Raw genomic sequence first — 20626 nt, 5'->3', positions numbered from 1 at the left:
TGACCTACCGAGCCAGATAAAGTTTGCTGTTCGCATTAAGTTGACGTTGTTGAGAAACTAAACAGTTTAGCTGTTGTTGGCCACTTATTTAGCATTTGTAATGGGACAGCCGAGCCTCATCACCAGACAGATAAAAATAACCAGACAGATAAAAATAACTGACTATTACAAAAACTGCATATATATATATATATATATATATATAGATAGATAGATAGATACACAGACATAAACGGATGGAAGCTGCCTACCTAAATCATTAAAAACACATAATAAAAGTAATAGATTAGTCATTACTTTCAAGGAAAATTATTAGTGTTTTTTTCGTTTGCTTGATTTTTAGTCCTGTTTTTAGTTCCAGTTGTCAGGCTCGGACAGAATTCACACTTAGGTCAAAAGGATTTAAGGGAGTATCTGTAAAAGTCAGCCAGACCAAGATCAAAAACAATGCACCAAAACAAAAAAACACGATGAGAGTCTAAAAAAAAATCCAAAAAAATGGAAACAGAATCAAACCAGAAATCCCAAAAATACTGAGAGATAGGAAATGAATGCACATTGGACTGAATTTTAATTTCAACGTGAAAAGTGTAATGTATGGGATTTTTAATGACACATTTTCCAAAAAATGTTTCTGTTTTTTGAAAATGTCTTTGAATTGAAATAATATTCCTCAATAAAGTTTGTTATAAAAAGCAAAAAGGCAGAAGAAAACAAAGCAGGATTCATACATTAAATGGCAAACAGACAAAATAAAAGGCTCAGTAAGGCTAAGTAACAGAGAAAAAAACACTTTGATCAAAATATTGTCTCACAGATACCTCAACTTGACTCATTTCACCCCAGTGTCTGCTGAATAAGATTAACAAAAGAATATAGGAGTTTATGATCTAATCATTTTCCTAAGAATTTCTCTATACAGATGTCTCAAACCAAAGCATTGCTCCTCACTAGCCTACTGAAAACAAACAGAATACAATTTCTAGCTGCTTGTGGATGACTTATCCCTGTATAACACCCCCAACACACACAATAACAACAACGACCACAACAACAACAACAATAATAACAATAATAATAATAATAAATATGCCTGTTTTGTTCATCATAAGTGGACTGGTGACCTGTCCAGGGTGTTTCCTGCCTTTCACCCAATGACTACTGGAACAGACTCCGGCATGGTGTCATCACCCTAGCATGCCTCTGATTGGAGGAAGAAGACTTTAAACCACCCTGCACCTTCCCTAAACCTCCTCTTTCCTCCAAACACTCATAAAAGACTGTAATCCTTCAATAATCCCATATTTAAATCTGCTTTTTAATCCTCCCGCGATAAAGAAAAGCTAGGCTTTTGTTTGGGTTCCCTTTTTCCAAAGCCTATTGAATGAAGGTTTCTCGCGAGATTCCAGCAGGGCACGTTCGTAGCGCAGGCAACGCCAACTGCGCCGTTACTATAGCAACATCCTCCCGCACGTCTCTTACGGTGCTAACGTTACCTTTAGCATCTCCTCCTCCTCCTCCTCCTCCCCCTCCTCCTCCTGCTCGCAGCCTCGGCGGGTCCGCAGCATTTTTCCCGGGACGGAAACGCGGCGGTGGGGGAAGATGGCGCTCATCCCTTCCCAAATCCTCCGAGTAGCGATCCTCCTGTCCTACTTCTCCATCATCTGCAATTACAAAGCCATAGACATGCCCGCGCACCAAACATACGGCGGGAGCTGGAAGTTTCTAACGTTCATAGATTTGGTAAGTGCAACCCAAACAAACGGTGCTGGCTGTTTATGTGAGGAGCTTCTCGTAGGCTGGGTGAGGAGACGGGCCGCACTGCAGCAGCTGCAGCAGCCGGACACCGTTTAGCCTTCCAGACAGTTTAACGCACGTTTACACGACCTCATCTGCCTGAATTAGACCGACCTTTTCCCTGTGAAGCGCATCTGTGGCTCGCTGGGCTCACTGTGTGGTGACGCCACAGCGCATCATCACCCTCAGCTCACACATCCAACGGCCCAGACATTAACACGGGGTCTATTTGGACGGATAACGGGGCTTATATCGTTCCTACATCAGCGTCTTTCTCATGTTTACTCAGATGTAGGTCACGTCAGGTCCCAGTGTTCCGGAAGCGCGCATGCGCGTAACCGCATGACTGGCGAGACCGATGTTTTGTCCGTCTACGAGCTAAATGACTCATGTTTTCCACATAAACGGCTCGTTTTTCTTCCCTTTTACAACGATTTTTTAATAGGAATAGCGCTGGATACGCACCAGCAATAAAGCTGTTGTGTTTCTGTGTATTCCAACAGCTCGATCAGGCATAACATTATGAGCACCTCCTTCTTTCTACGCTCATTGTCCATTTTTATCAGCTCCACTTACTGTATAGGTGAACTTTTACCCTGTTCTTCAGTGGTCAGGACACCCAGGGACCCTCACAGAGCAGGTGCTACTTGGGTGGCGGATCATTCTCAGCACTGCAGTGACGCTGATGTGGTGGTGGTGTGTTAGTATGTGTTGCGGTGGTCTGAGTGGATCAGACAGAGTTTTTAAACACCTCAGTGTCACTGCTGGACTGAGAACAGTCCACCAACCAAGATATTCAGCCAACAGTGTCCTGTGGGCAGCGTCCTGTGACCTCTGATGCAGGACTAGAAGATGACCAACACAAACTGTGCAGCAGCAGATGAGCTGTCGTCTCTGACTTTACATCTACAAGGTGGACCAACAAGGTAGGAGTGTCTAATAGAGTGGACAGTGAGTGGACACAGTGTTTAAAAACTCCAGCAGCATTGCTGTGTCTGATCCACTCGTGCCAGCGCAACACATCACTACCATGTCAGTGTCACTGCAGTGTTGAGAATGACCCACCACCCAAATAGGACCTTCTCTGTGAGGGTCCATGGGGGTCCTGACCACTGAAGAACAGGATAAAAGGGGGTAACAAAGTATCAGAGAAACAGATGGACTACAGTCTGTAACTGTAGAACTACAAAGTTCACCTATAGAGTAAGTGGAGCTGATTAAATCGACAATGAGCGTAGAAACAAGGAGGTGGTCATAACGTTATGCCTGGTCGGTGTAAGTACATATGCACATTTCAGTCCAGATGTTTGTGTGGAGAAATAGTTGACATTAGGGGCACTTCAGAGTCTGTTTACAAGCACTTAATAATCCGATAACTACAGAAAATCAGTTTTTGTCAGTAATCCGATCAACATGTTTACATGCAGTTGAGGAATCAGATCATGGGGAAACTCCAGGTCTACGTGAGTCAGACAGTAATCAGATTTGTACTTTGTAACCAGCCAATGAACTCACAGAAGAAGTCTTGACGTAAACATAATGTAAAACCCAAACTTAATGGCACTTTAAACATCATGTCTTTTTACCTGAAAATATGAACAGGCCTCATCTAGAAACTGAAGAATATTGAAATCTTTTTTTTCGTGTTTGGTTTCAACATCACTCCGAAAGTGTTTTGCAGTGTCTCACGACATCCGGCGTCTGATCTCGTGGACGCGCAGACTGAGAAATCAGAAAGAAATCAGAGTAAGAGTTTACAAGAGTTTACATGAACTGAGAAATCTGATTACTGAGCTGAAATCCAGCCGCTATATCAGATTCTTAATTAGATTTCTAGATAAGAGTGTGGTGTTTACATGACCATTTGAATAATTGGATTTAGTGCATGTACACACACTCACTGTCTCCCCCTTAAGACAAATCATTCAGATCAAAAGAGTAAATATAATAGGTTTATTTCTATAGTGTCGTTGGTGACAGTGACAGAAAAACGTCTTAAAATCATTAGGAAGATACACAGAGAGGAACTAAGGCTCAAATGTAAAGCTGCTCTGGAATTTACTGGATATTGGATTTTTGTGTTTGTGTTAAGTGTTCGTGTTTTAAGGGGAAATTAATAGAGGCACCCAAACCCAGATAAATCTGTAAGATAAATAGTGGTGGACAGTAACTAAGTAAATGTAATTAGTTTCTGTACTTTAGTATTTTTTCGTGTATCTGTACTGAAGTTTTTCTGGGCGACTTTTTACTTTCACTCCACTACATTTCAAAGTCTAATATCTGACTTTTTCCTCCACTACATTTTGAGAAATCTGTCGTTCCTTTTGGTTTCTGTGTGTATAAAAACGTAACATGTCAAAACAAAAGAAGCACAAAGCAAGAGCACCAATCAGGGCACAGCAGTCACTTTGTTTAGAGCTTGTTTTGACCTGTTGGTCATACTGACCCAGTGCAGCACACGGTTCAACGTCAGAGCAGCAGCGTAAAATTTTGGGAGAGTCTGTTCAACATAAATGATGAACTAACCTAACTTTGTGTAAATAGAGCACAATATAGAAATATGTCCACATATGCAGTCGTGACTGACGCGGCTTTTTTCTGAATTTCTACAAACACCATTTCATTTTATAGTAAATTAGTTTGGGCTGGTTTATGTTTATGAACAGAGACCTACAGATCAATATAGTAAAGGAGCTCATTTGTGATCCTGAGTTTAAAGCCAGTTTTTAAACTTAAACTTGGAACTAAGTTGTAAATAAATCTTAAACTGAAACTTTGCTTGTGTGTAAAAAGTGATTTCAGAGCCACTCGGTTCTCCCTGATGGAAACTGTTTACCTTCAGTGTTTTGTGCTTATGATCATTTTAATAGGCGTCAGCGTCACTAATTAATGACGTTCTATTAAAAGACTGGTTTACCAAGAGAGACACTGGAGGATTTTCACCTAAAATCAGTTCATGAAGTGAGTCTTGTTATAAAAATGATAACAGGACATCAGAGCCATAATTACTCTTTTAGTACTTTTACTTTATACTTAAGTACATTTGAAGGTAAATACTTTAGTACTTTTACTCAAGTGGAGGTCTAAAGGGAGGAACTTCTACTTTTACTGGAGGAATATTTTACCTTGGGTGTCTCTACTTTAACTCAACTACATGGTTTGTGTAAATCGTCCAGCACTGAAGATAAGCCAGTGACTGTTGTCATTAGTAGAAAGATTTGATGGATTACAGTTTGGCAAAATGGCAAAAATATATAACGGTACTTCAAGACATTTTCTCGATAAACAGTGCACATCACGGTGTTAAGTTTTCTGAGGTTTAACGTTGGAACTGAAAAAACAACCAGCGCTGCCACATTTAAAAACACCACCCAAAGCTATAAACACAACATTTATACAGCATTTATTTATTCAGAATATTACATACTGCCCTGCACTACATCCAGGCCTAATTATACTCTGTTCGTAATCAAACGTGGAGTCGATCAGTGGCTGTGTGGAGATTTTTGCCAATCTGATTTAATTCATTCCAATTATAGATTAAGACTGAGGTGTTTATTCTCACTCTACTCAGCAATCTAATGGAAAATCTCTACTCATATGCTCACTGCAAGTAATCAGATCCAAAATGATGCACATCCGTAGAGAATCGCTTAGCCATGACAGCCAGCATCACACGAGTCCAGTCAGAGTGAGATGAGTTTTCAGTTGGCACGCTTGTGTTTTTAATTGCTTTAAAACGATAGCAGAAAAACGTCCATCACACGTCCTTATTAAAGAAAGCCGAGAGGAAGGCGTTGTGTTTTGAGACACATAAGCTGGACGTCCGTCCCTCCGCCGTCTTTTAAAGATCAGAGCATAAACTTCGTCTCCTCTGCAGACCAGTTTCTGCTCCACTGTGTTGAATGGTATAAACTCTCACTATGACACAACGCACATGCAGAACGTACTTGTTCTGATTGGGGATGTAATCACATGCAGATATACATTGGGTCCAGTCAGGCACGTCAACGGCGCCGCCGTTTTAGGGAGGTCAGCATCGCTGCTGGACTGCGTTCAGTACCATTTCAGAGCTGCAGTTTAAAGATACTGTCCAAAATTCCACTGTTTCAGGAATATTGCTCTCAGAAAATGGGATAGGATTATATAACTGAGGGAACGCAGTGATCTACGCTCATGTCTGTGTGATGCGTATTGTTTGTGTGGTGTTTATGTGTAGATATGATCATGTGGTTGGTGAAGCTCAGAGAACCTGTTGATGTGATTGTTTTTCCTCTGGTTTTATATTAAGCTTAATTCATTTAATGGTCTATTCAGGGGGTCTTAACTTTATGTAGTGTTTATTTATTTACAATGATGGTTAAAGCTTTGTAGCTCGATAAGTTATAGCATTCCTTGATCTGTGTAAATATTCATAATAGATCAACACTAAGCACCTTACACGAAGGTAAAGTTGAAGTCAGCTTCTTATTTGCCAGAAACTTGTTCAAATTTTCACATTCCACCTTAAATGGTGCACTAGCCAGCTTCTTGTTTGAATTTTCCTGTTCCATCTTAAATGGTGCAGGTCCAGGCACCAGAAAGAAGCTGGCGAACAGGAAGCCACTATTGGCTTCGTCTTTCTTCCTGTGTTTTGGTGGTTTGTTTTATTTTTTTGTCTATTAAGATCAGAAGTGATTCACTCATTGCTGGATTGGCTGATGTGTGTGTTTGTGTTTCTCGTGCTAAACTTGGTTTTTAACATCAGGTGGAGACTGAATACTCTCCTGCTGGTCTGGGCGGCTAATTAGCACAGTTATTAAAGAAAATGGGTTCAGTAATAAAGTAAGTTGTGGCTGATTTAATCCTGAGACTCTTTGTCTCTCAATACAAGTGAATCTGTTCACAAGCAGATCTTGACCCTCCAACCTCTGGAGGACGTGCCGACGTATCACCTCAGATAGAGAACAACAGACAATGTGGTATCTAGGTATGGATATCTATGGAATCGGATACAGGCGTTTACATGGATACTATTCACGGATATAAAATGGATTATTTACAGGATTATCCACCTCGTTCAGTTGGATAGAAATTGTATTCCAAATGGCCTCAATCAGACTAGACCATTCGGATTGAGGTGTTTACATGGACACTTTACATTCCAATTGACCTACCAAATCAAATCAAATCACATTTATTGTCACATCACATTTACACAGGTGGAAAGTGAGTGAAAATCTTAGGTGTGTAGCCCCCTTATAGAATTTAAATACAAAAAAAGTTCCCCAGGAGTCGTGTCACTGGTGTTACCACATAACAAAAAATCTCTTATTTTGAAGTAAAAGTCACACTGATGATGTCACTCGACTTCCTTTTACCTGGTTTCTGAGGATCTTTATGAAGAAAAGCACATGGTGAGTCCACTGTGTCTTTCAGTTCTCAGAGATTTTCTCATTCAGCTCATGATCTCATATGAAGCTTTGAGCTGACGTCACTGGTGTGACCGACTTTATTCTGAGGTCATTGTGAAAAAGTAGAACACAAATGGATTAAATTCTATATTTTAGTGGATGTTACATGATTGACAGCATGTGGTTTGATGCTCTGTAGCAGTTATTTTGTAAAATGCATTGTTCATTAAAACTGTTTCTTGTGTTTCCTTTATTATGTGTAACACCAATGACAATCTGTAACACCAGTGACTCCTATGGAGAGACAGAAAAGTGGACGTTTCTGTAGAATGACCCATCTACAAGAGGTTAGATGTGAGAACATAGCTGGTAAGTTCAGTAGAAGTTCAGAGGCAGGTTAAGAGTTCATGCAGGGATTGGCAGACATGAAGCTGAACACAAATCATTTCAAATTCTAGAGGAGTCTGATGATAGACTATCACTCACAATCCAACAACATAATTATGCTAATTACAACACTTGCTTGAGCCTTGAGCTGCATAACATGATGATATCTGTCTGCAGAGCCACAGTTTCACCCCAGTAGGTTCGAGCCAGTGGCATTCAGCGCATGCGCCAACACTTGTTTTGGTTTTTTCTCAGTGACTTTTAGGCTAATCAACATATCAGTTGTTTTCTGTGAGTTTCCAACACATTTGTGCTGAATTTGCATTGGGCTATCATTGTATTTTAAGCTTAAGCCAAAAACAAACACAGAGATTCACAGGCTTACACCGATCAAGCATAACATTATGACCACCTCCTTGTTTCTACGCTCATTGTCCATTTTATCAGCTCCACTTACTCTATAGGTCACTTTGTAGTTCTACAATTATAGACTGTAGTCCATCTGTTTCTCTGATACTTTGTTAGCCCCCTTTTACCCTGTTCTTCAGTGGTCAGGACCCCCATGGACCCTCACAGATCAGACACAGCAGTGCTGCTGGAGTTTATAAATACTGTGTCCACTCACTGTCCATTCTATTAGACACTCCTACCTTGTCGGTCCACCTTGTAGATTTAAAGTCAGAGTACGTGGTACGTGGCCAGTGATTGTGGGAAGCTATAGAAATGTTGCTGTGATGGTGACATTACTGCAATAAGAGTTTGATGTGTGGTGCATTTGTGTTGGCGAAGTTTTGTTGTACATGAACTGGTAGGCTTGGACGCCTGCAAGCGTTCAGCATCCATTTGTTCGAATTTTCCATCCCTCCTCCATTGAAAGATATAGAACATCTGGTTTGGTGTAATGTAAACATGACATAAAAATTGTTTACCATTGTTCTCTGGGGGAGACTTACATTTTATATTTGAAATATGCTTGAAATAATTGGGTCACCTTCTCGTAAGGGAAGGAGAAACACAGTAAGTGTGATTTATTAAACCCGTATATTTGCATAATGTTTTGATAATTCACCATGACACCAGTAAGGGACCTCTGACAAGCGTCTTTGTTTGCTCTGTGTTCTGTGGATCCTGCCCACTTTGTAGTGGCTTTTGCATAAACTTCTATTATTAGAACAGACAATAAAAGGCATGTTAGCACAGATTGTCTTCGCTTGGCATGTGATAAAGTCGCTTCTATGACAAACAGACACTGTCCCAGGGGAAGCGAGGCGCATCCATCCGCAGCATCTAGGGATGCACAGTTCCTCAGTACGAATGTCATATTCATCCAGGCTCTTACTTACTCTGGACTCGGCTCACTTGCTTCACTATGATTTCAGCTGTTTGTGTTTTCATCGGGCCTCATTCATTATTCACTGTGAAGTTCAGATCTGGTTTTCCATGATCACAATCGGACACTTGAGGAGTAAAGCATTGAGCTGAGCCATAAAGTGACCGCTCGCGTGTGCCCAGATCTTTCAACAAAGAGATTAAGACTGCCATTGTTTCATTCGCTGTGCAAGACCTCTCAGTGATCTATTATGGCATAAAGAAAAGATGAGGTTGCGTAGCTTACTTCACAGCATACAGCGTCTTTGGAAATTGGCGCAGTTATTCTGTTGCAGATTCCCGAAACTTACGAGCATGAGTGACATTTGAGACTTACATTGGGGGGCAAGCCATTTCAGACAACTATAGACATGTGTTTACATCAGTAAAATATAATAACCTACACTATATTACCAAAAGTATTCACTCACCCATCCAAATCATTGAATTCAGGTGTTCCAATCACTTCCATGGCAACGGGTGTATAAAACCAAGCCCCTAGGCCTGAAGACCGCTTCTACAAACATTAAAGAAAGAATGGGTCACTCTCAGGAGCTCAGTGTATTCCAGCGTCGGTGCACAAGTCCAGTCGCGAAATTTCCTCATTACTAAATAGTCCTCAGTTAACTGAACTGTCAGTCGTATCATAACAAAGTGGAAGCGATTAGGAACGACAGCAACTCAGCCACAAAGAGGTCGGGCACGTAAAAAATGACAGTGCGGGGTCAGCGGACGCTGAGGGGCATAGTGCGCAGAGGTCACCAACTTTCTGCAGTCAACTGCTACCTCCAAACTTCAAGAACAGCATAGAGAGCTTCATAGAATGGGTTTCCATGGCAACTGCATCCAAGCCTTACATCTCTAAGCGCAATGCAAAGCATTGAATGCAGTGTTGGAAAGTGCCACCACTGGACTCTGGAATGACCAATCACACTTCTCTGTCTGGAAATCCAATGGACGAGTCTGGGTTTGGCGGTTGCCAGGAGAACGGTACTTGTCTGACTGCATTGTGCCAAATGTAAAGTTTGGTGGAGGGGGGATTATGGTGTGGGGTTGTTTTTCAGGAGTTGGGCTCGACCCCTTAGTTCCAGTGAAAGGAACTCTTAATGCTTCAGCACCAAGAGATTTTGGACAATTTCATGCTCCCAACTTTGTGGGAACAGTTTGGGGACGGCCCCTACCTGTTCCAACATGACTGCGCACCAGTGCACAAAACAAGGTCCATAAAGACATGGATGAGTGAGTTTGTTGTGGAAGAACTTGACTGGCCTGCACAGAGTCCTGACCTCAACCTGATAGAACACCTTTAGGATGAATTAGAGCGGAGACTGTGAGCCAGGTCTTCTTGTCCAACATCAGTGTCTGACCTCACAAATGTGCTTCTGGAAGAATGGTCAAAAATTCCCATAAACACACTCCTAATCCTTGTGGAAAGCCTTCCCAGAAGAGTTGCAGCTGTTATAGCTACAAAGGGTGGGCCGACATCATATTAAAGCCTATGGATTAAGAATGGGATGTCACTCAAGTTCATATGAGTTCAATGAGCCAGATGAGCGAATACTTTTGGCAATATAGTGTATAACAAAGTATGTAGCCTATTTTTCGGTTCAGGTGCTTCATCGTAAGCATGTTACAACAGAATATTTGGGGCCTCTTTCGAGTGAATCTCCCTGTACTCTTACTTGAGTATAGGTTTAGGCTGCTCTACACAGCCCTGAGATGAACTCATGGAAAATCTCTTTGTTGCTCTACAAACAGCAGCTTTTAGTGGCTCAATGGTTTTGTTTTATTAGGTTACAAATGCTTAATGCAAGCCATTTCACAGAAGCTCGTGTCTCAGTCCACAAAATAATTGTTGCTGTTGCTAAAGACTAAATAGTCACTGTTCAGCTGGTAAACTGTTTCATGCTTGTTACAGAGAAGCTGCTGCTTAAACCACTGAGTTGTTGGAAAAGTGGAAAAACTGAAGGGGAATCCATTTTAAGCTTAAACTAAAGTCAAAAGAGCAAAAGAAAGGTGTGAAGAATCTACTGGGTTTTTTTCAGTCGTGCAAATGAGCAATACTCTGTCTGTGTGCGTGTGTGCGTGCGTGTGTGTGTGCATGTGTAGGTGTGTAGTAGCACTGTGACAGGACACTCCTCACTTCAGCCCTCCAAAGGCAATTTGCCAACTGGGAAGATAATGAGGAATAAAAAATTAAACAGTGAATTAATGGGAATAAAAGACACACTTTTTTGTGTATTGCGTTTCTTCGGCTGAGAGAAAAGAACGTGAATAATGTACTCCCCTCCTAAATTAATGCTGAGGTAATCGCTCGGTGCTGATACCACCGGTGGCAGGCGGAAGCTTATAGAGAATGGCTTATTCTCACTCGGAAAGCCGCAAGTACCACAGACCCTGGATAATTTTTTTTACCATATTTAAATATATGGGTGTTTGATCTTCATTTAAACAGGGCCGGACGTAATATAACTAAAAATATAACAAATAAAACTGAAAAAAAATCATTTTTGAGGAAAAAGTTAGGACACTTCCACATTTATTACTTAAAATGACTACTGTTAGGCCCAGTCCCGTTTCACCCCTCACCCTACCACTGAGCCCTTAGCCCTCTGTTTTGTGTGTTCGCGTCTAGGGGTAGGGTGTCCCGATTCTTGTTGAAATAGAGGGGAGATGGAGCACAGGAGACCAAAGAATCTCATAAATGTGAGAATTTTCTCAGTTAAAAAATGACGATAATCACTGTTTTATCTTAGTTTAATATTATTTCAGTGTATTTTGGTCATTTTTCTTCATAACAAGTATAAAAGTCGCTAATAGTATGCTAATGTCTCAGTAGCTAGCTAACTTTCCCATTCCACCTTAAATAGTCCAGCAGTTCTGACGCCTGATGCGCCAGAATGTAACTGCTGTACCATTTAAGGTAGAACGGGAAAATTCAAACAAGAATCTGGAGAATGTCTGACTTCAGCTTCATATCACTGAAGAATTAGGGGTGGGGGATAATAAATAATTGCCCCCCTCTTTGAAGGTGTATGATTCCCTAAATGTAACTAAAGCCCAGCAGTGAGGAGCTGAACTGAAACGTAGGCCAAGATTTCAACCACTACCCCTTGTAACTCAGTTCCGAGGGGTTAGGGTGACACTCGAAAACAAGGGGTAGGGGTAAAAAGAAGAAATGGGAATGGGCCTTCGAATCAAGTGCACCACATCAGCTGTCAATGAATACAACATCATTAGAGAGGATTTCGGAGGATTCTGTCTTATTTAACCCTCAGACATTTAGTTTGGTTTGCTCTTGATTGTTGAAGTAAGCGGTATCCCATGCTGAGTTCCAAGGAGCTTTCTGAGGCCTTAACCCTTGAGTGGTGTTAATATGTGTCAGTCAGTCAGTCACTCAGTGGTCTGGTGGACCCACCACATTATTGTTTATTTAAATCAATACAGCCGTAACAATTAATGTAAAAATACCAGATGTTTAAAATATCACAAGTGTCCAGTGTAGGGTTCTCCTTTAGCAGCTGTAGCCAGTCAGCAGCCTGTCCATGTTGTCCACCCTCATACACTCACACACACACACACACACACACACACACACACCGATTGGGCATAACATTATGACCACTCTCTTGTTTCTCTTGCTTTTCAAGCTTGCAAAAAAGGAGAAAACAAGGCACAGCTCTCCAGTTCACAAACATAGCAATTCACATATGATAGAAGTACAATCAGAACAGCGAGCATAGAGCACCCTTTTGAAGTCACAGCTAACAAGAATGATATGGGTTTATATCACTGAGAGTTACAGATAAAATCCACTGTAGCTAATGGACTGTATACAAACTGTACTATAGAAATCATCATCATCATCATCATCATCAATAACCACTTAGTCCAGAGAGAGTTGCAGTAGCATTTGGGAGAGCAGAGAGTCCCAGACAACTCTGTCATCCACAACTTCCTCCAGCTCATTCCAGGGGACCCCAAGTTGCTCCCAGGCCAACTTGGAGATGTAATCCCTCCAGCAGGTCTGGGATGACCCCGGGGTCTTGTCAATGTAGGCCGTGCGCCTCACTCCTCACCCTCACTGACAGGGTGTAGCTGCCACACTGTGAAAAGGCTCACTTCCTCTGCTTGTATTCACAATCTCATTCTTTCGATCATTATGCACAGCTCGTGACCACAGGTGAGGGTCGGGATGTAGACTGACCAGTAAACAGAGAGCTTCGCCTTATTGCTCAGCTCCCTCTTCACCATACAGTCCGGTACAGTGTCCGCATTACTCCTGCCGCCTGTTCCAGCCTGCAGAACATCGCTCTTCCCATCACTCGTGAACAAGACCCCAAGATACTTAAACCCCTCCACCTGGGCTGGTCCTGTCACCCTACCTGGAGTGGACATGCCATCATTTTCTGGGCTCTAAGTGTCAGACATGTTTCCCCCACTGCCTGTATGTCTTGCTAACATGCACTGAAATGCTGCTGTTTCAGTTGTTAATGTCATCCAGGCTTATGACTTGGACACATTTATACTGTCTATGTCTTCAGATTATTCTAGCAGCTGTGGTAATGTCTGCTATGATGAGAGAGACGTTGTTACCTGAGACATTTGGTAATTCAGTCCTGTCCCCCAACAGTCTAGGCAATAGTGAGATAATACAACCAGCCTATTTACCTACCATTCCTAGAATTTCTTTCACAAGAGGGCAACTCCAAAGTGCACATACATGTGTGTCCTTCTGCCAGCAGCCTTTCCAGCATTTATCACTCCTACTCAGACCCATTCTACACATCTTAAGAGGGGTGAGGTACCACGTATGTAACATCTTGTACAGAGTAAATTTCCTCTTTGCTTCCCTTTCATGTCATCTGGCATTTGAGTCAACTCTGTTCTACTTCTTGTCATCCCTGAGTTTGTTTACTTTCCCTTAATAATCCAATAACTCCAGGTCTCCATGAGTCAGACAGTAATCAGATTTCTGCTAATAAACTCACCAGCCAATAAACTCACAGAAGAAGACGTGATGTAAATGTAACGTAAAACTCGAACTTCATGCCGCAGCTTTTTTTAAAATATCTCGCCGCTTGACCTGAAAATATGAACAGGCATCATCTAGAAGATGAAGAACATTCAAATCGTTTATTTCGTGGTTGGTTTCAACGTCGCTCCAACAGTGTTTTGCTGCATCTCGCGACATCCGGCATCTGATCTTGCGTATGCACAGACTGAGAAATCTGAAAGAAATCAGAGTAAGAGTTCACATGAACTGAGAAATTTGATTACCGAGCTAAAACCCAGCCTCTATATCAGATTTCTAGATTGGAGTATGGTGTTTACATGACCATTTGAATAACCGGATAACTGCAGAAATCTGATTATGATCAGATTATTGAGTGCATGTAATGTCACTCAATGTCACAATGAAGGTCCCTCTGCCATACAAATCTTTTTAAGATTTAGGATTGTTGATAGGGTTATTAAATGCTCCATTAAAGATCCTATAAAATACCACTGCTTTATGGCATTTGTATGATAATTTATAATATTTACAAAACTCATTATTCGTATTAAAATTTACAACTTTTCTTTGTAGGGGCTTTTATTTGAAGATATTTCCAAAAATTTTCTCTGCTCTTCAAATGGTACTTTTTAACAATTTCTTCAAAGGACGTAAAATCCCTCACAAGTTTCCTCTTTTTTGAGCTGTTAAACGAATCTTGTTTTGCAGAAATTACTGAAGGTAAATTATATGTACATATTATATATTATACACATGATGTATTCTTTAAAGATTACATATCTTAAGTATACTCAGTACATCTTAAGGCCAGAATGGAAAGTACTGAATCCCCTAATTTTAGTTAACTATTTTGGGATAATAAAAGACACGATGAGAGAATGCTTTCAGAAAATGAGTGCGTTATCCCGAGTATGTCCAGAATTAGCATTTGTTTGTTTATTAAAGGTTGTTTCTCTTATGCATGAGAACAAATACATCTCTGTGATCTCTGTATAAAACAATCTATTAACCCATTTCCAAAAAAGTTGGGATGCTGTACAGAATGTAAATAAAAATAGAATGCAACAATATACAAAGTGTGAATTGCATGCTAGCAACACGGTCCAAAATGTTTGGACCAAGGGCCTGTTTACCACTGTGTTTCATCATTTCTTATTTCAGCAGCACTCTGTAAGCATTTGGGAACTGACACTGCTGTAGTTTTGAAAGTGAAATGTTTTCCTGGTCTGGTTTAATACAGGATTTCAGCTACTCATCAGTTCAGGGTCTCCTTTGTCCTATTTTTCATTTAATGCAAAACTCTTTTAATACGGAGCAATGCTGCTGTAATACATGCAGAATGTGGTTTGGCATTGTCTTGCTGAAATAATCAAGGTTCTCAATGAAAAAGACGTCGTCTGGACGGCAGCACATGTTGCCAAAACATGTATATATCATTCAGCATTAATACAGCCTTCACAGATTAGCATGTCACCCATGCCATGTGTCCTAATGCTCCCCTAAACCATCATGAAAACTGGCTTTTGACCTGTGCACTGATAACAAGCTGAGTGGTCTTCAGCCCAGAAGACACAGTGTCCATGATTTCCAAGAAGAATTTAAAATTTTGATTCGTAAGACAACAGAACTCTTTTCCACTCCTCTCAGTCCATTTTAAATGAGCTCAGGCCCAGAGAAGGTGGCAGTGTTTCTGGACCCCTTTTTATATTTGGTTTCTTCTTTGGGTTTTAGAGTTTTAACAGCATTTTTGGATGCAGTGATGAACTGTGTTCACAGACAGTGGTTTTCAGAAGTGTTTCTGAGCCCATGCAGTGATTTCCACTACAGAATCATGCCTGTTTTTAATGCAGTGCTGCCTGAGGGCCCAAAGATCACGACCAGCAAATACTGTTTTTTTGTGTCGTCCCTTACATACAGAGATTTCTGCAGATTCTTGGAATCTTTTAATGTCATTATGTACCGTAGACGATGAAAAGCAGAAGTTCTTTGCTATTTTACATTGAGAAACATTATTCCTGAATTGTTGCACTGTGTGATGGTGCAGTCTTTCACAGAGTGGTGAACCCTCGTCATCTTTACTTCTGAAAGACTCCGCCTCTCTGAGATGCTCTTTTATACCCAATCATGTTACTGACATGCTGCCAATCAACCACCAGGTGTTTTTTTTTTTTTAGCATTGCACAACTTTTGCAGCCTCCTGTTGCCCCGTCCCAACTTTTTTGGAACCTGTTGTTGGCATCAAATTCAAAATGGGCAAATATTTTTCAATAAATTCCATTTCAATGTTTGATATGTTGTCTTTGTACTGTTTTCAATTAAATATAGGGTTTAAATGATTTCCACAGCAGACAACCCAGAGAAGAGTCATATAAACACCACATTGACTAGATTACTGGCTTGTTAAAATCACTGTACTTAATGAATACTGAGCTGATTTGAGTAAAATTAATTAAGGCTACACTGCATAACCTAACTATTGTTCCTTGTTTCCAGGTCATACAAGCAGTGTTCTTTGGTGTGTGTGTCCTGACGGACCTCTCTAGCCTTTTGACGAAGGGCACGGCCAGCATGGAGCAGGAAAGACAGCTCCGGAAGCTGATCAGCTTGCGAGACTGGATGATGGCTGTGCTGGCCTTTCCTGTGGGAGTTGTAAGTATCATGCATCCATTCATTCAACTCTGACTTACTTATTTTTCTAAAATCATGCATTGTGTTTTATGAAAAAATGAGGGCCTTATTCACCAACTGCTCTTGAAGAGTAACTAGACCCTTTTCATTAACAGCTTAAATGCACTCCTAACAATGTCATTTAAAATAAGAGTATGAAGGGCATGTCATATTTTGGATGAGATAAGGTTCTATTACTTGGTAGTAACATTAGTCACGTAGCTCTAGTGCAAAATTAATGAGGCAAAATTTGGCATACAACAATTTTTTTGTTGATGACAATGTAATTTTATGGTTTTTGCATATTAAAGTTCACACTATGATACTTAGCAGTCTTATCCCATACTCGGGGCTAAAATCTCATTTATTTATCTACCTCAGACTCAATAATTAAACCTTTGGAAATGTGTACAACAGTACATGTCATAGTTTTATATATATATATATATATATATATATATATATATACACATAAATATATATATATATATATATATATATATATATATAGAGAGAGAGAGAGAGAGAGAGAGAAAGCGAGAGACCTGTGTACATGTGAAGTGGCAATAAACGTGATTTGATTTGATTTGACTTTGCCATGATGGGTAAATTAGAAGTGACAGTTACTTGGGTCTTAGTCTCACCTAAGCAGTCTTTAGCACCCTTATATTGGGAAAAGGAGTGCTTAGAGTGGATTGCTTGCCTCCAGTCTACACCACATGGGGAATATATTGGAGGCAAATGAGTAACTTATCCATGATGCTGTCCAACAAGTTGAAAATAAAGGAAATGCTCATCACCAATGATGTACTGTGAAGAGAAGCTGTCAGCTCGCTTGATTTTCTAGAGCCAAATTGCAGTTAATCAGGATATTATGCATTTATTGAAGATGGTACATTAGTAGTAATTCATCCCTGCATGATAAAATAAAGGAGAAGAAAAACTTAAAACTTGAATTATGTGGCAAATTGGAGAGCTTTCAGATGCAGTGAGGACTGCAAGGGAGTTTACTTGAAGTGAATACCAGAACACAAGACTTCAGGTGGACCAAAGATTCATTTTCTGGCTGGACTTGGGTTTGACAAAAAGCTTTTACTCATGACAAATGTAGTGAACTCTCAGTCCAAATGGCCTCAAAATGGACTCAGTCCAGTGGTCTCAAAAAATGCAACCAGTTGCATTGATAATGTTTTGGACCACTAACATTTAGATACAGTACCTAATGAATATAGAGAAAGTTATGTTGACGGTTATGACTGCTGTATGATACCACCACACATGCTATCATTACTGGTATCAAGTTCCTTTGTTAACAAAGAAGAGTCCACTGTAATACTACAGTAAAGGCAGTACACTGACAAAGAATTGCCCTTTCATTCCCATTTATACCACCGACATTGGGATGCAAGAAACCACACAGATCTGCCGAGGCAACTATTCAGATCTTATTTTAGGCCATTGTTCAATATCTAAAAAAAAGAAGACTCTGTAAAGCACGCAGTGGACATTTTCAACCTGACCACACAGTTGTCTTTGATTCATGTCCTCCCAGATCTCTTTAAATTGTTATTCCAGCCGCTCAGTGAAGGCATAATTGCACTGAAGGGGGGATAATTGAAAAGGAAAAGTGTTTTTGGTCACATGTGAATAGATACCCTGTGTGCCCTGGGGTCTATTTTTAGATCACCCAAAGCTTGAGTTGTGTAACACATATGTAAAATGGGGGTTTTTTGGGGGTGGGGCTGTAGATGGAAAAGTCCCACGCTGATCATGAAATCAGACCTTTGCTGCATTCTTTCAGCTGGTACCGCTATATCTGGAGCTCGGCCTCAACACTGATTTGCATACGGCGAGTAGGGACACCAACATGCATTGTCTTTAATGTACAGAGCCATTTGCTTTGCAAATGCCCTGTCGTCTATCTGCACTGGACGGCATGACGCAGCACCAGAGCAGCTGTCATGAAGAAGTGTGTTTGTGCTCTGGGCGAGAGGCGGAAGCTCAGCGTGTTTTTCTTGCTTTTATGCGCACAGTGTCCGTAAAATCCATCAGATAATTGTACGGAAAATATTTGAATGGAAACTGCAGATGTCCTGCTTTGCTGTGCCTGAGCGGAGATGTTTTAGTGTTGTGTAGCTCTATGGAGATTGGGGAGATCTAAGATGATGGGTGATAGAGAGTATAAGAGTCTTTTTTTGGAACATGCTGACTTAGGGTTGGACTAGTGGTGTGGAATAAATCCACTGACCACAGTAGGAGACATTTATTTCAATTATTTCATACCCAACATTGGTATCTAACTGATACCACAGAAAAATGATGGATGTTGTAGGAACAAAGAGTAAATTCTGATTGAATATCTGATTATGTGAAGTGTTTCTATAGCCTGATTTCGATTCTGGTTCCTGTTAAATGTTATATTCATAGAAAGACATGAAATGGGCCAAATTAGAGAAAATTCTCATCTTTTTGTCTTAAGATTTTTTCATAAATTTGTATTACAAAAGCAAAACTGATCTTAAATTAAGAATCTTGCCTTATCTTACAGCATCTTCACTCATCTCAAGTTAAGAAAACTTTGAAGTAAATAATCAACTGTCATATCTGTTACCTAGCAACCAACCATACGCACACAACTGAAACTTAAACACGTAATCAAGATAGTTAGCCAGACAGCTAAAGCTAGCTGCCATTACTGGTGTAAAGAAACTGGAAAACTGAGAGTGAAGAATATGGTGTGAGTGCTGTTTATCAGAGTCGCCACTCCACAGTTTCAGTCTCCATTTCCCAAAAGCTTCAGCCAAGCCCGCTAACGTTATTCCTCCTAATAAACAGACACATGTTCAGCTCTTTGTCTCATTACTCACCACCATCGCTGTAATATTTCATCATCAACATTAACACACAAAGGGAATAAGAGGGATGGTGGAGATTGAGACTGGGGCTATTAAATGCTAAAACAACTCACCAGTCAAAGCTCAGTTTTCAGCGTAGATGTAATGTCATTATGCTGGTTATAGTGAACTGAGCTGCCGGGCACTGCACAAAACAATAGAAGCAGACAATTAAAACAGAAGTGAAGTCGCTCAGGGTTTATCTTAAAGTTAAGAAAATATTTAGGAAATTTTGGCAACTTAGGATATTTCTGTAAAACCGTTTTCTCATTTGGAAATAAGATAAGATTACAGACTTAAGACTCCTAAATTCAGTCCTAATTGAAGTTCCCATGACAACAAAGCAGATCTCAGACTTAAGAACTTTCTGTAATATGGCCCCTGATCATCACACCTAAATGAGCTTTTTGGACATCCTGTTCCAGAACCATGAGTGTTAATGTGGAGTCGTCCCCTCCCCTTTTTGTGGCTATTACAGCCCCTACTCTTCTAAGGCTTTCTACATTTGCGTGTTTTTTGGAATGTGTGCCCTGATATTACAATTAATCCCAATGGTATTCAGTGGGGTACAGGTCAGAACTCTGTGCAGGACACTGAAGTTCCTCCACACCAAACTTGTCTTTATGGGGCTCACAGTGACGCAGTCATGCAGGAACAGGAAAGTGCCTTCTCCAAACTGTTGCCGCAAAACTGGAAGTATATGATTTTCTAAAATAGCAGTAGCATTGATATTAGCCTTCACTGGAACTACGGGCTAAGCCAAGTACTAAAAAACAGCCAGAGCCCATTATCCCTCCTCCACCAAACTTTACTGTGGGTGCTTTACATTGTGAGCCTGAGGCTCAGCTTATCTCTGTACAAAGGTATTATTAGCCCTGTTGCCAATGTGGGGACACAAGCCGTATGTTAATAGGTTTATGGGTAATTGTAGTCTTGGTACCTTCTGTTACTATGGCACCATTTACACTCTTCCACACTTTTGCAGAATGTGGCAGGTATTTTAAATGGTCAGGAGTGTTCGGTTCTGGTCCTGAAGGGCCAGCATCCAGCACAGTTTGGTGATTTTCCTCCTCAAGTCTGTGAAGCAGTGCTATAGAAGAACC

At 40.6% G+C, this 20626-nt stretch overlaps 1 protein-coding gene across 1 annotated transcript in view; it reads left to right on the top strand.

Annotated features, from left to right (window-relative positions):
• The first annotated feature begins 1495 nt into the window (after window positions 1-1495).
• Window positions 1496-20626, top strand: part of aig1 (androgen-induced 1 (H. sapiens)) — a 67671-nt gene continuing 48540 nt past the window's right edge. The window contains exons 1-2 of the mRNA XM_017701003.2: window positions 1496-1743; window positions 16456-16611. Coding sequence (XP_017556492.1) covers window positions 1603-1743; window positions 16456-16611 — 297 coding nt within the window. The 5' untranslated portion in view covers window positions 1496-1602. The remainder of the gene's footprint in view (window positions 1744-16455; window positions 16612-20626) is intronic.

This window comes from Pygocentrus nattereri, chromosome 4 (genome assembly GCF_015220715.1).
Source record: "Pygocentrus nattereri isolate fPygNat1 chromosome 4, fPygNat1.pri, whole genome shotgun sequence".
In the NCBI taxonomy this organism is placed as follows: domain Eukaryota; kingdom Metazoa; phylum Chordata; class Actinopteri; order Characiformes; family Serrasalmidae; genus Pygocentrus; species Pygocentrus nattereri.
The sequence above is the reverse complement of the archived record's forward strand: the minus strand, read 5'-3'. Positions and strand labels throughout refer to the sequence as shown.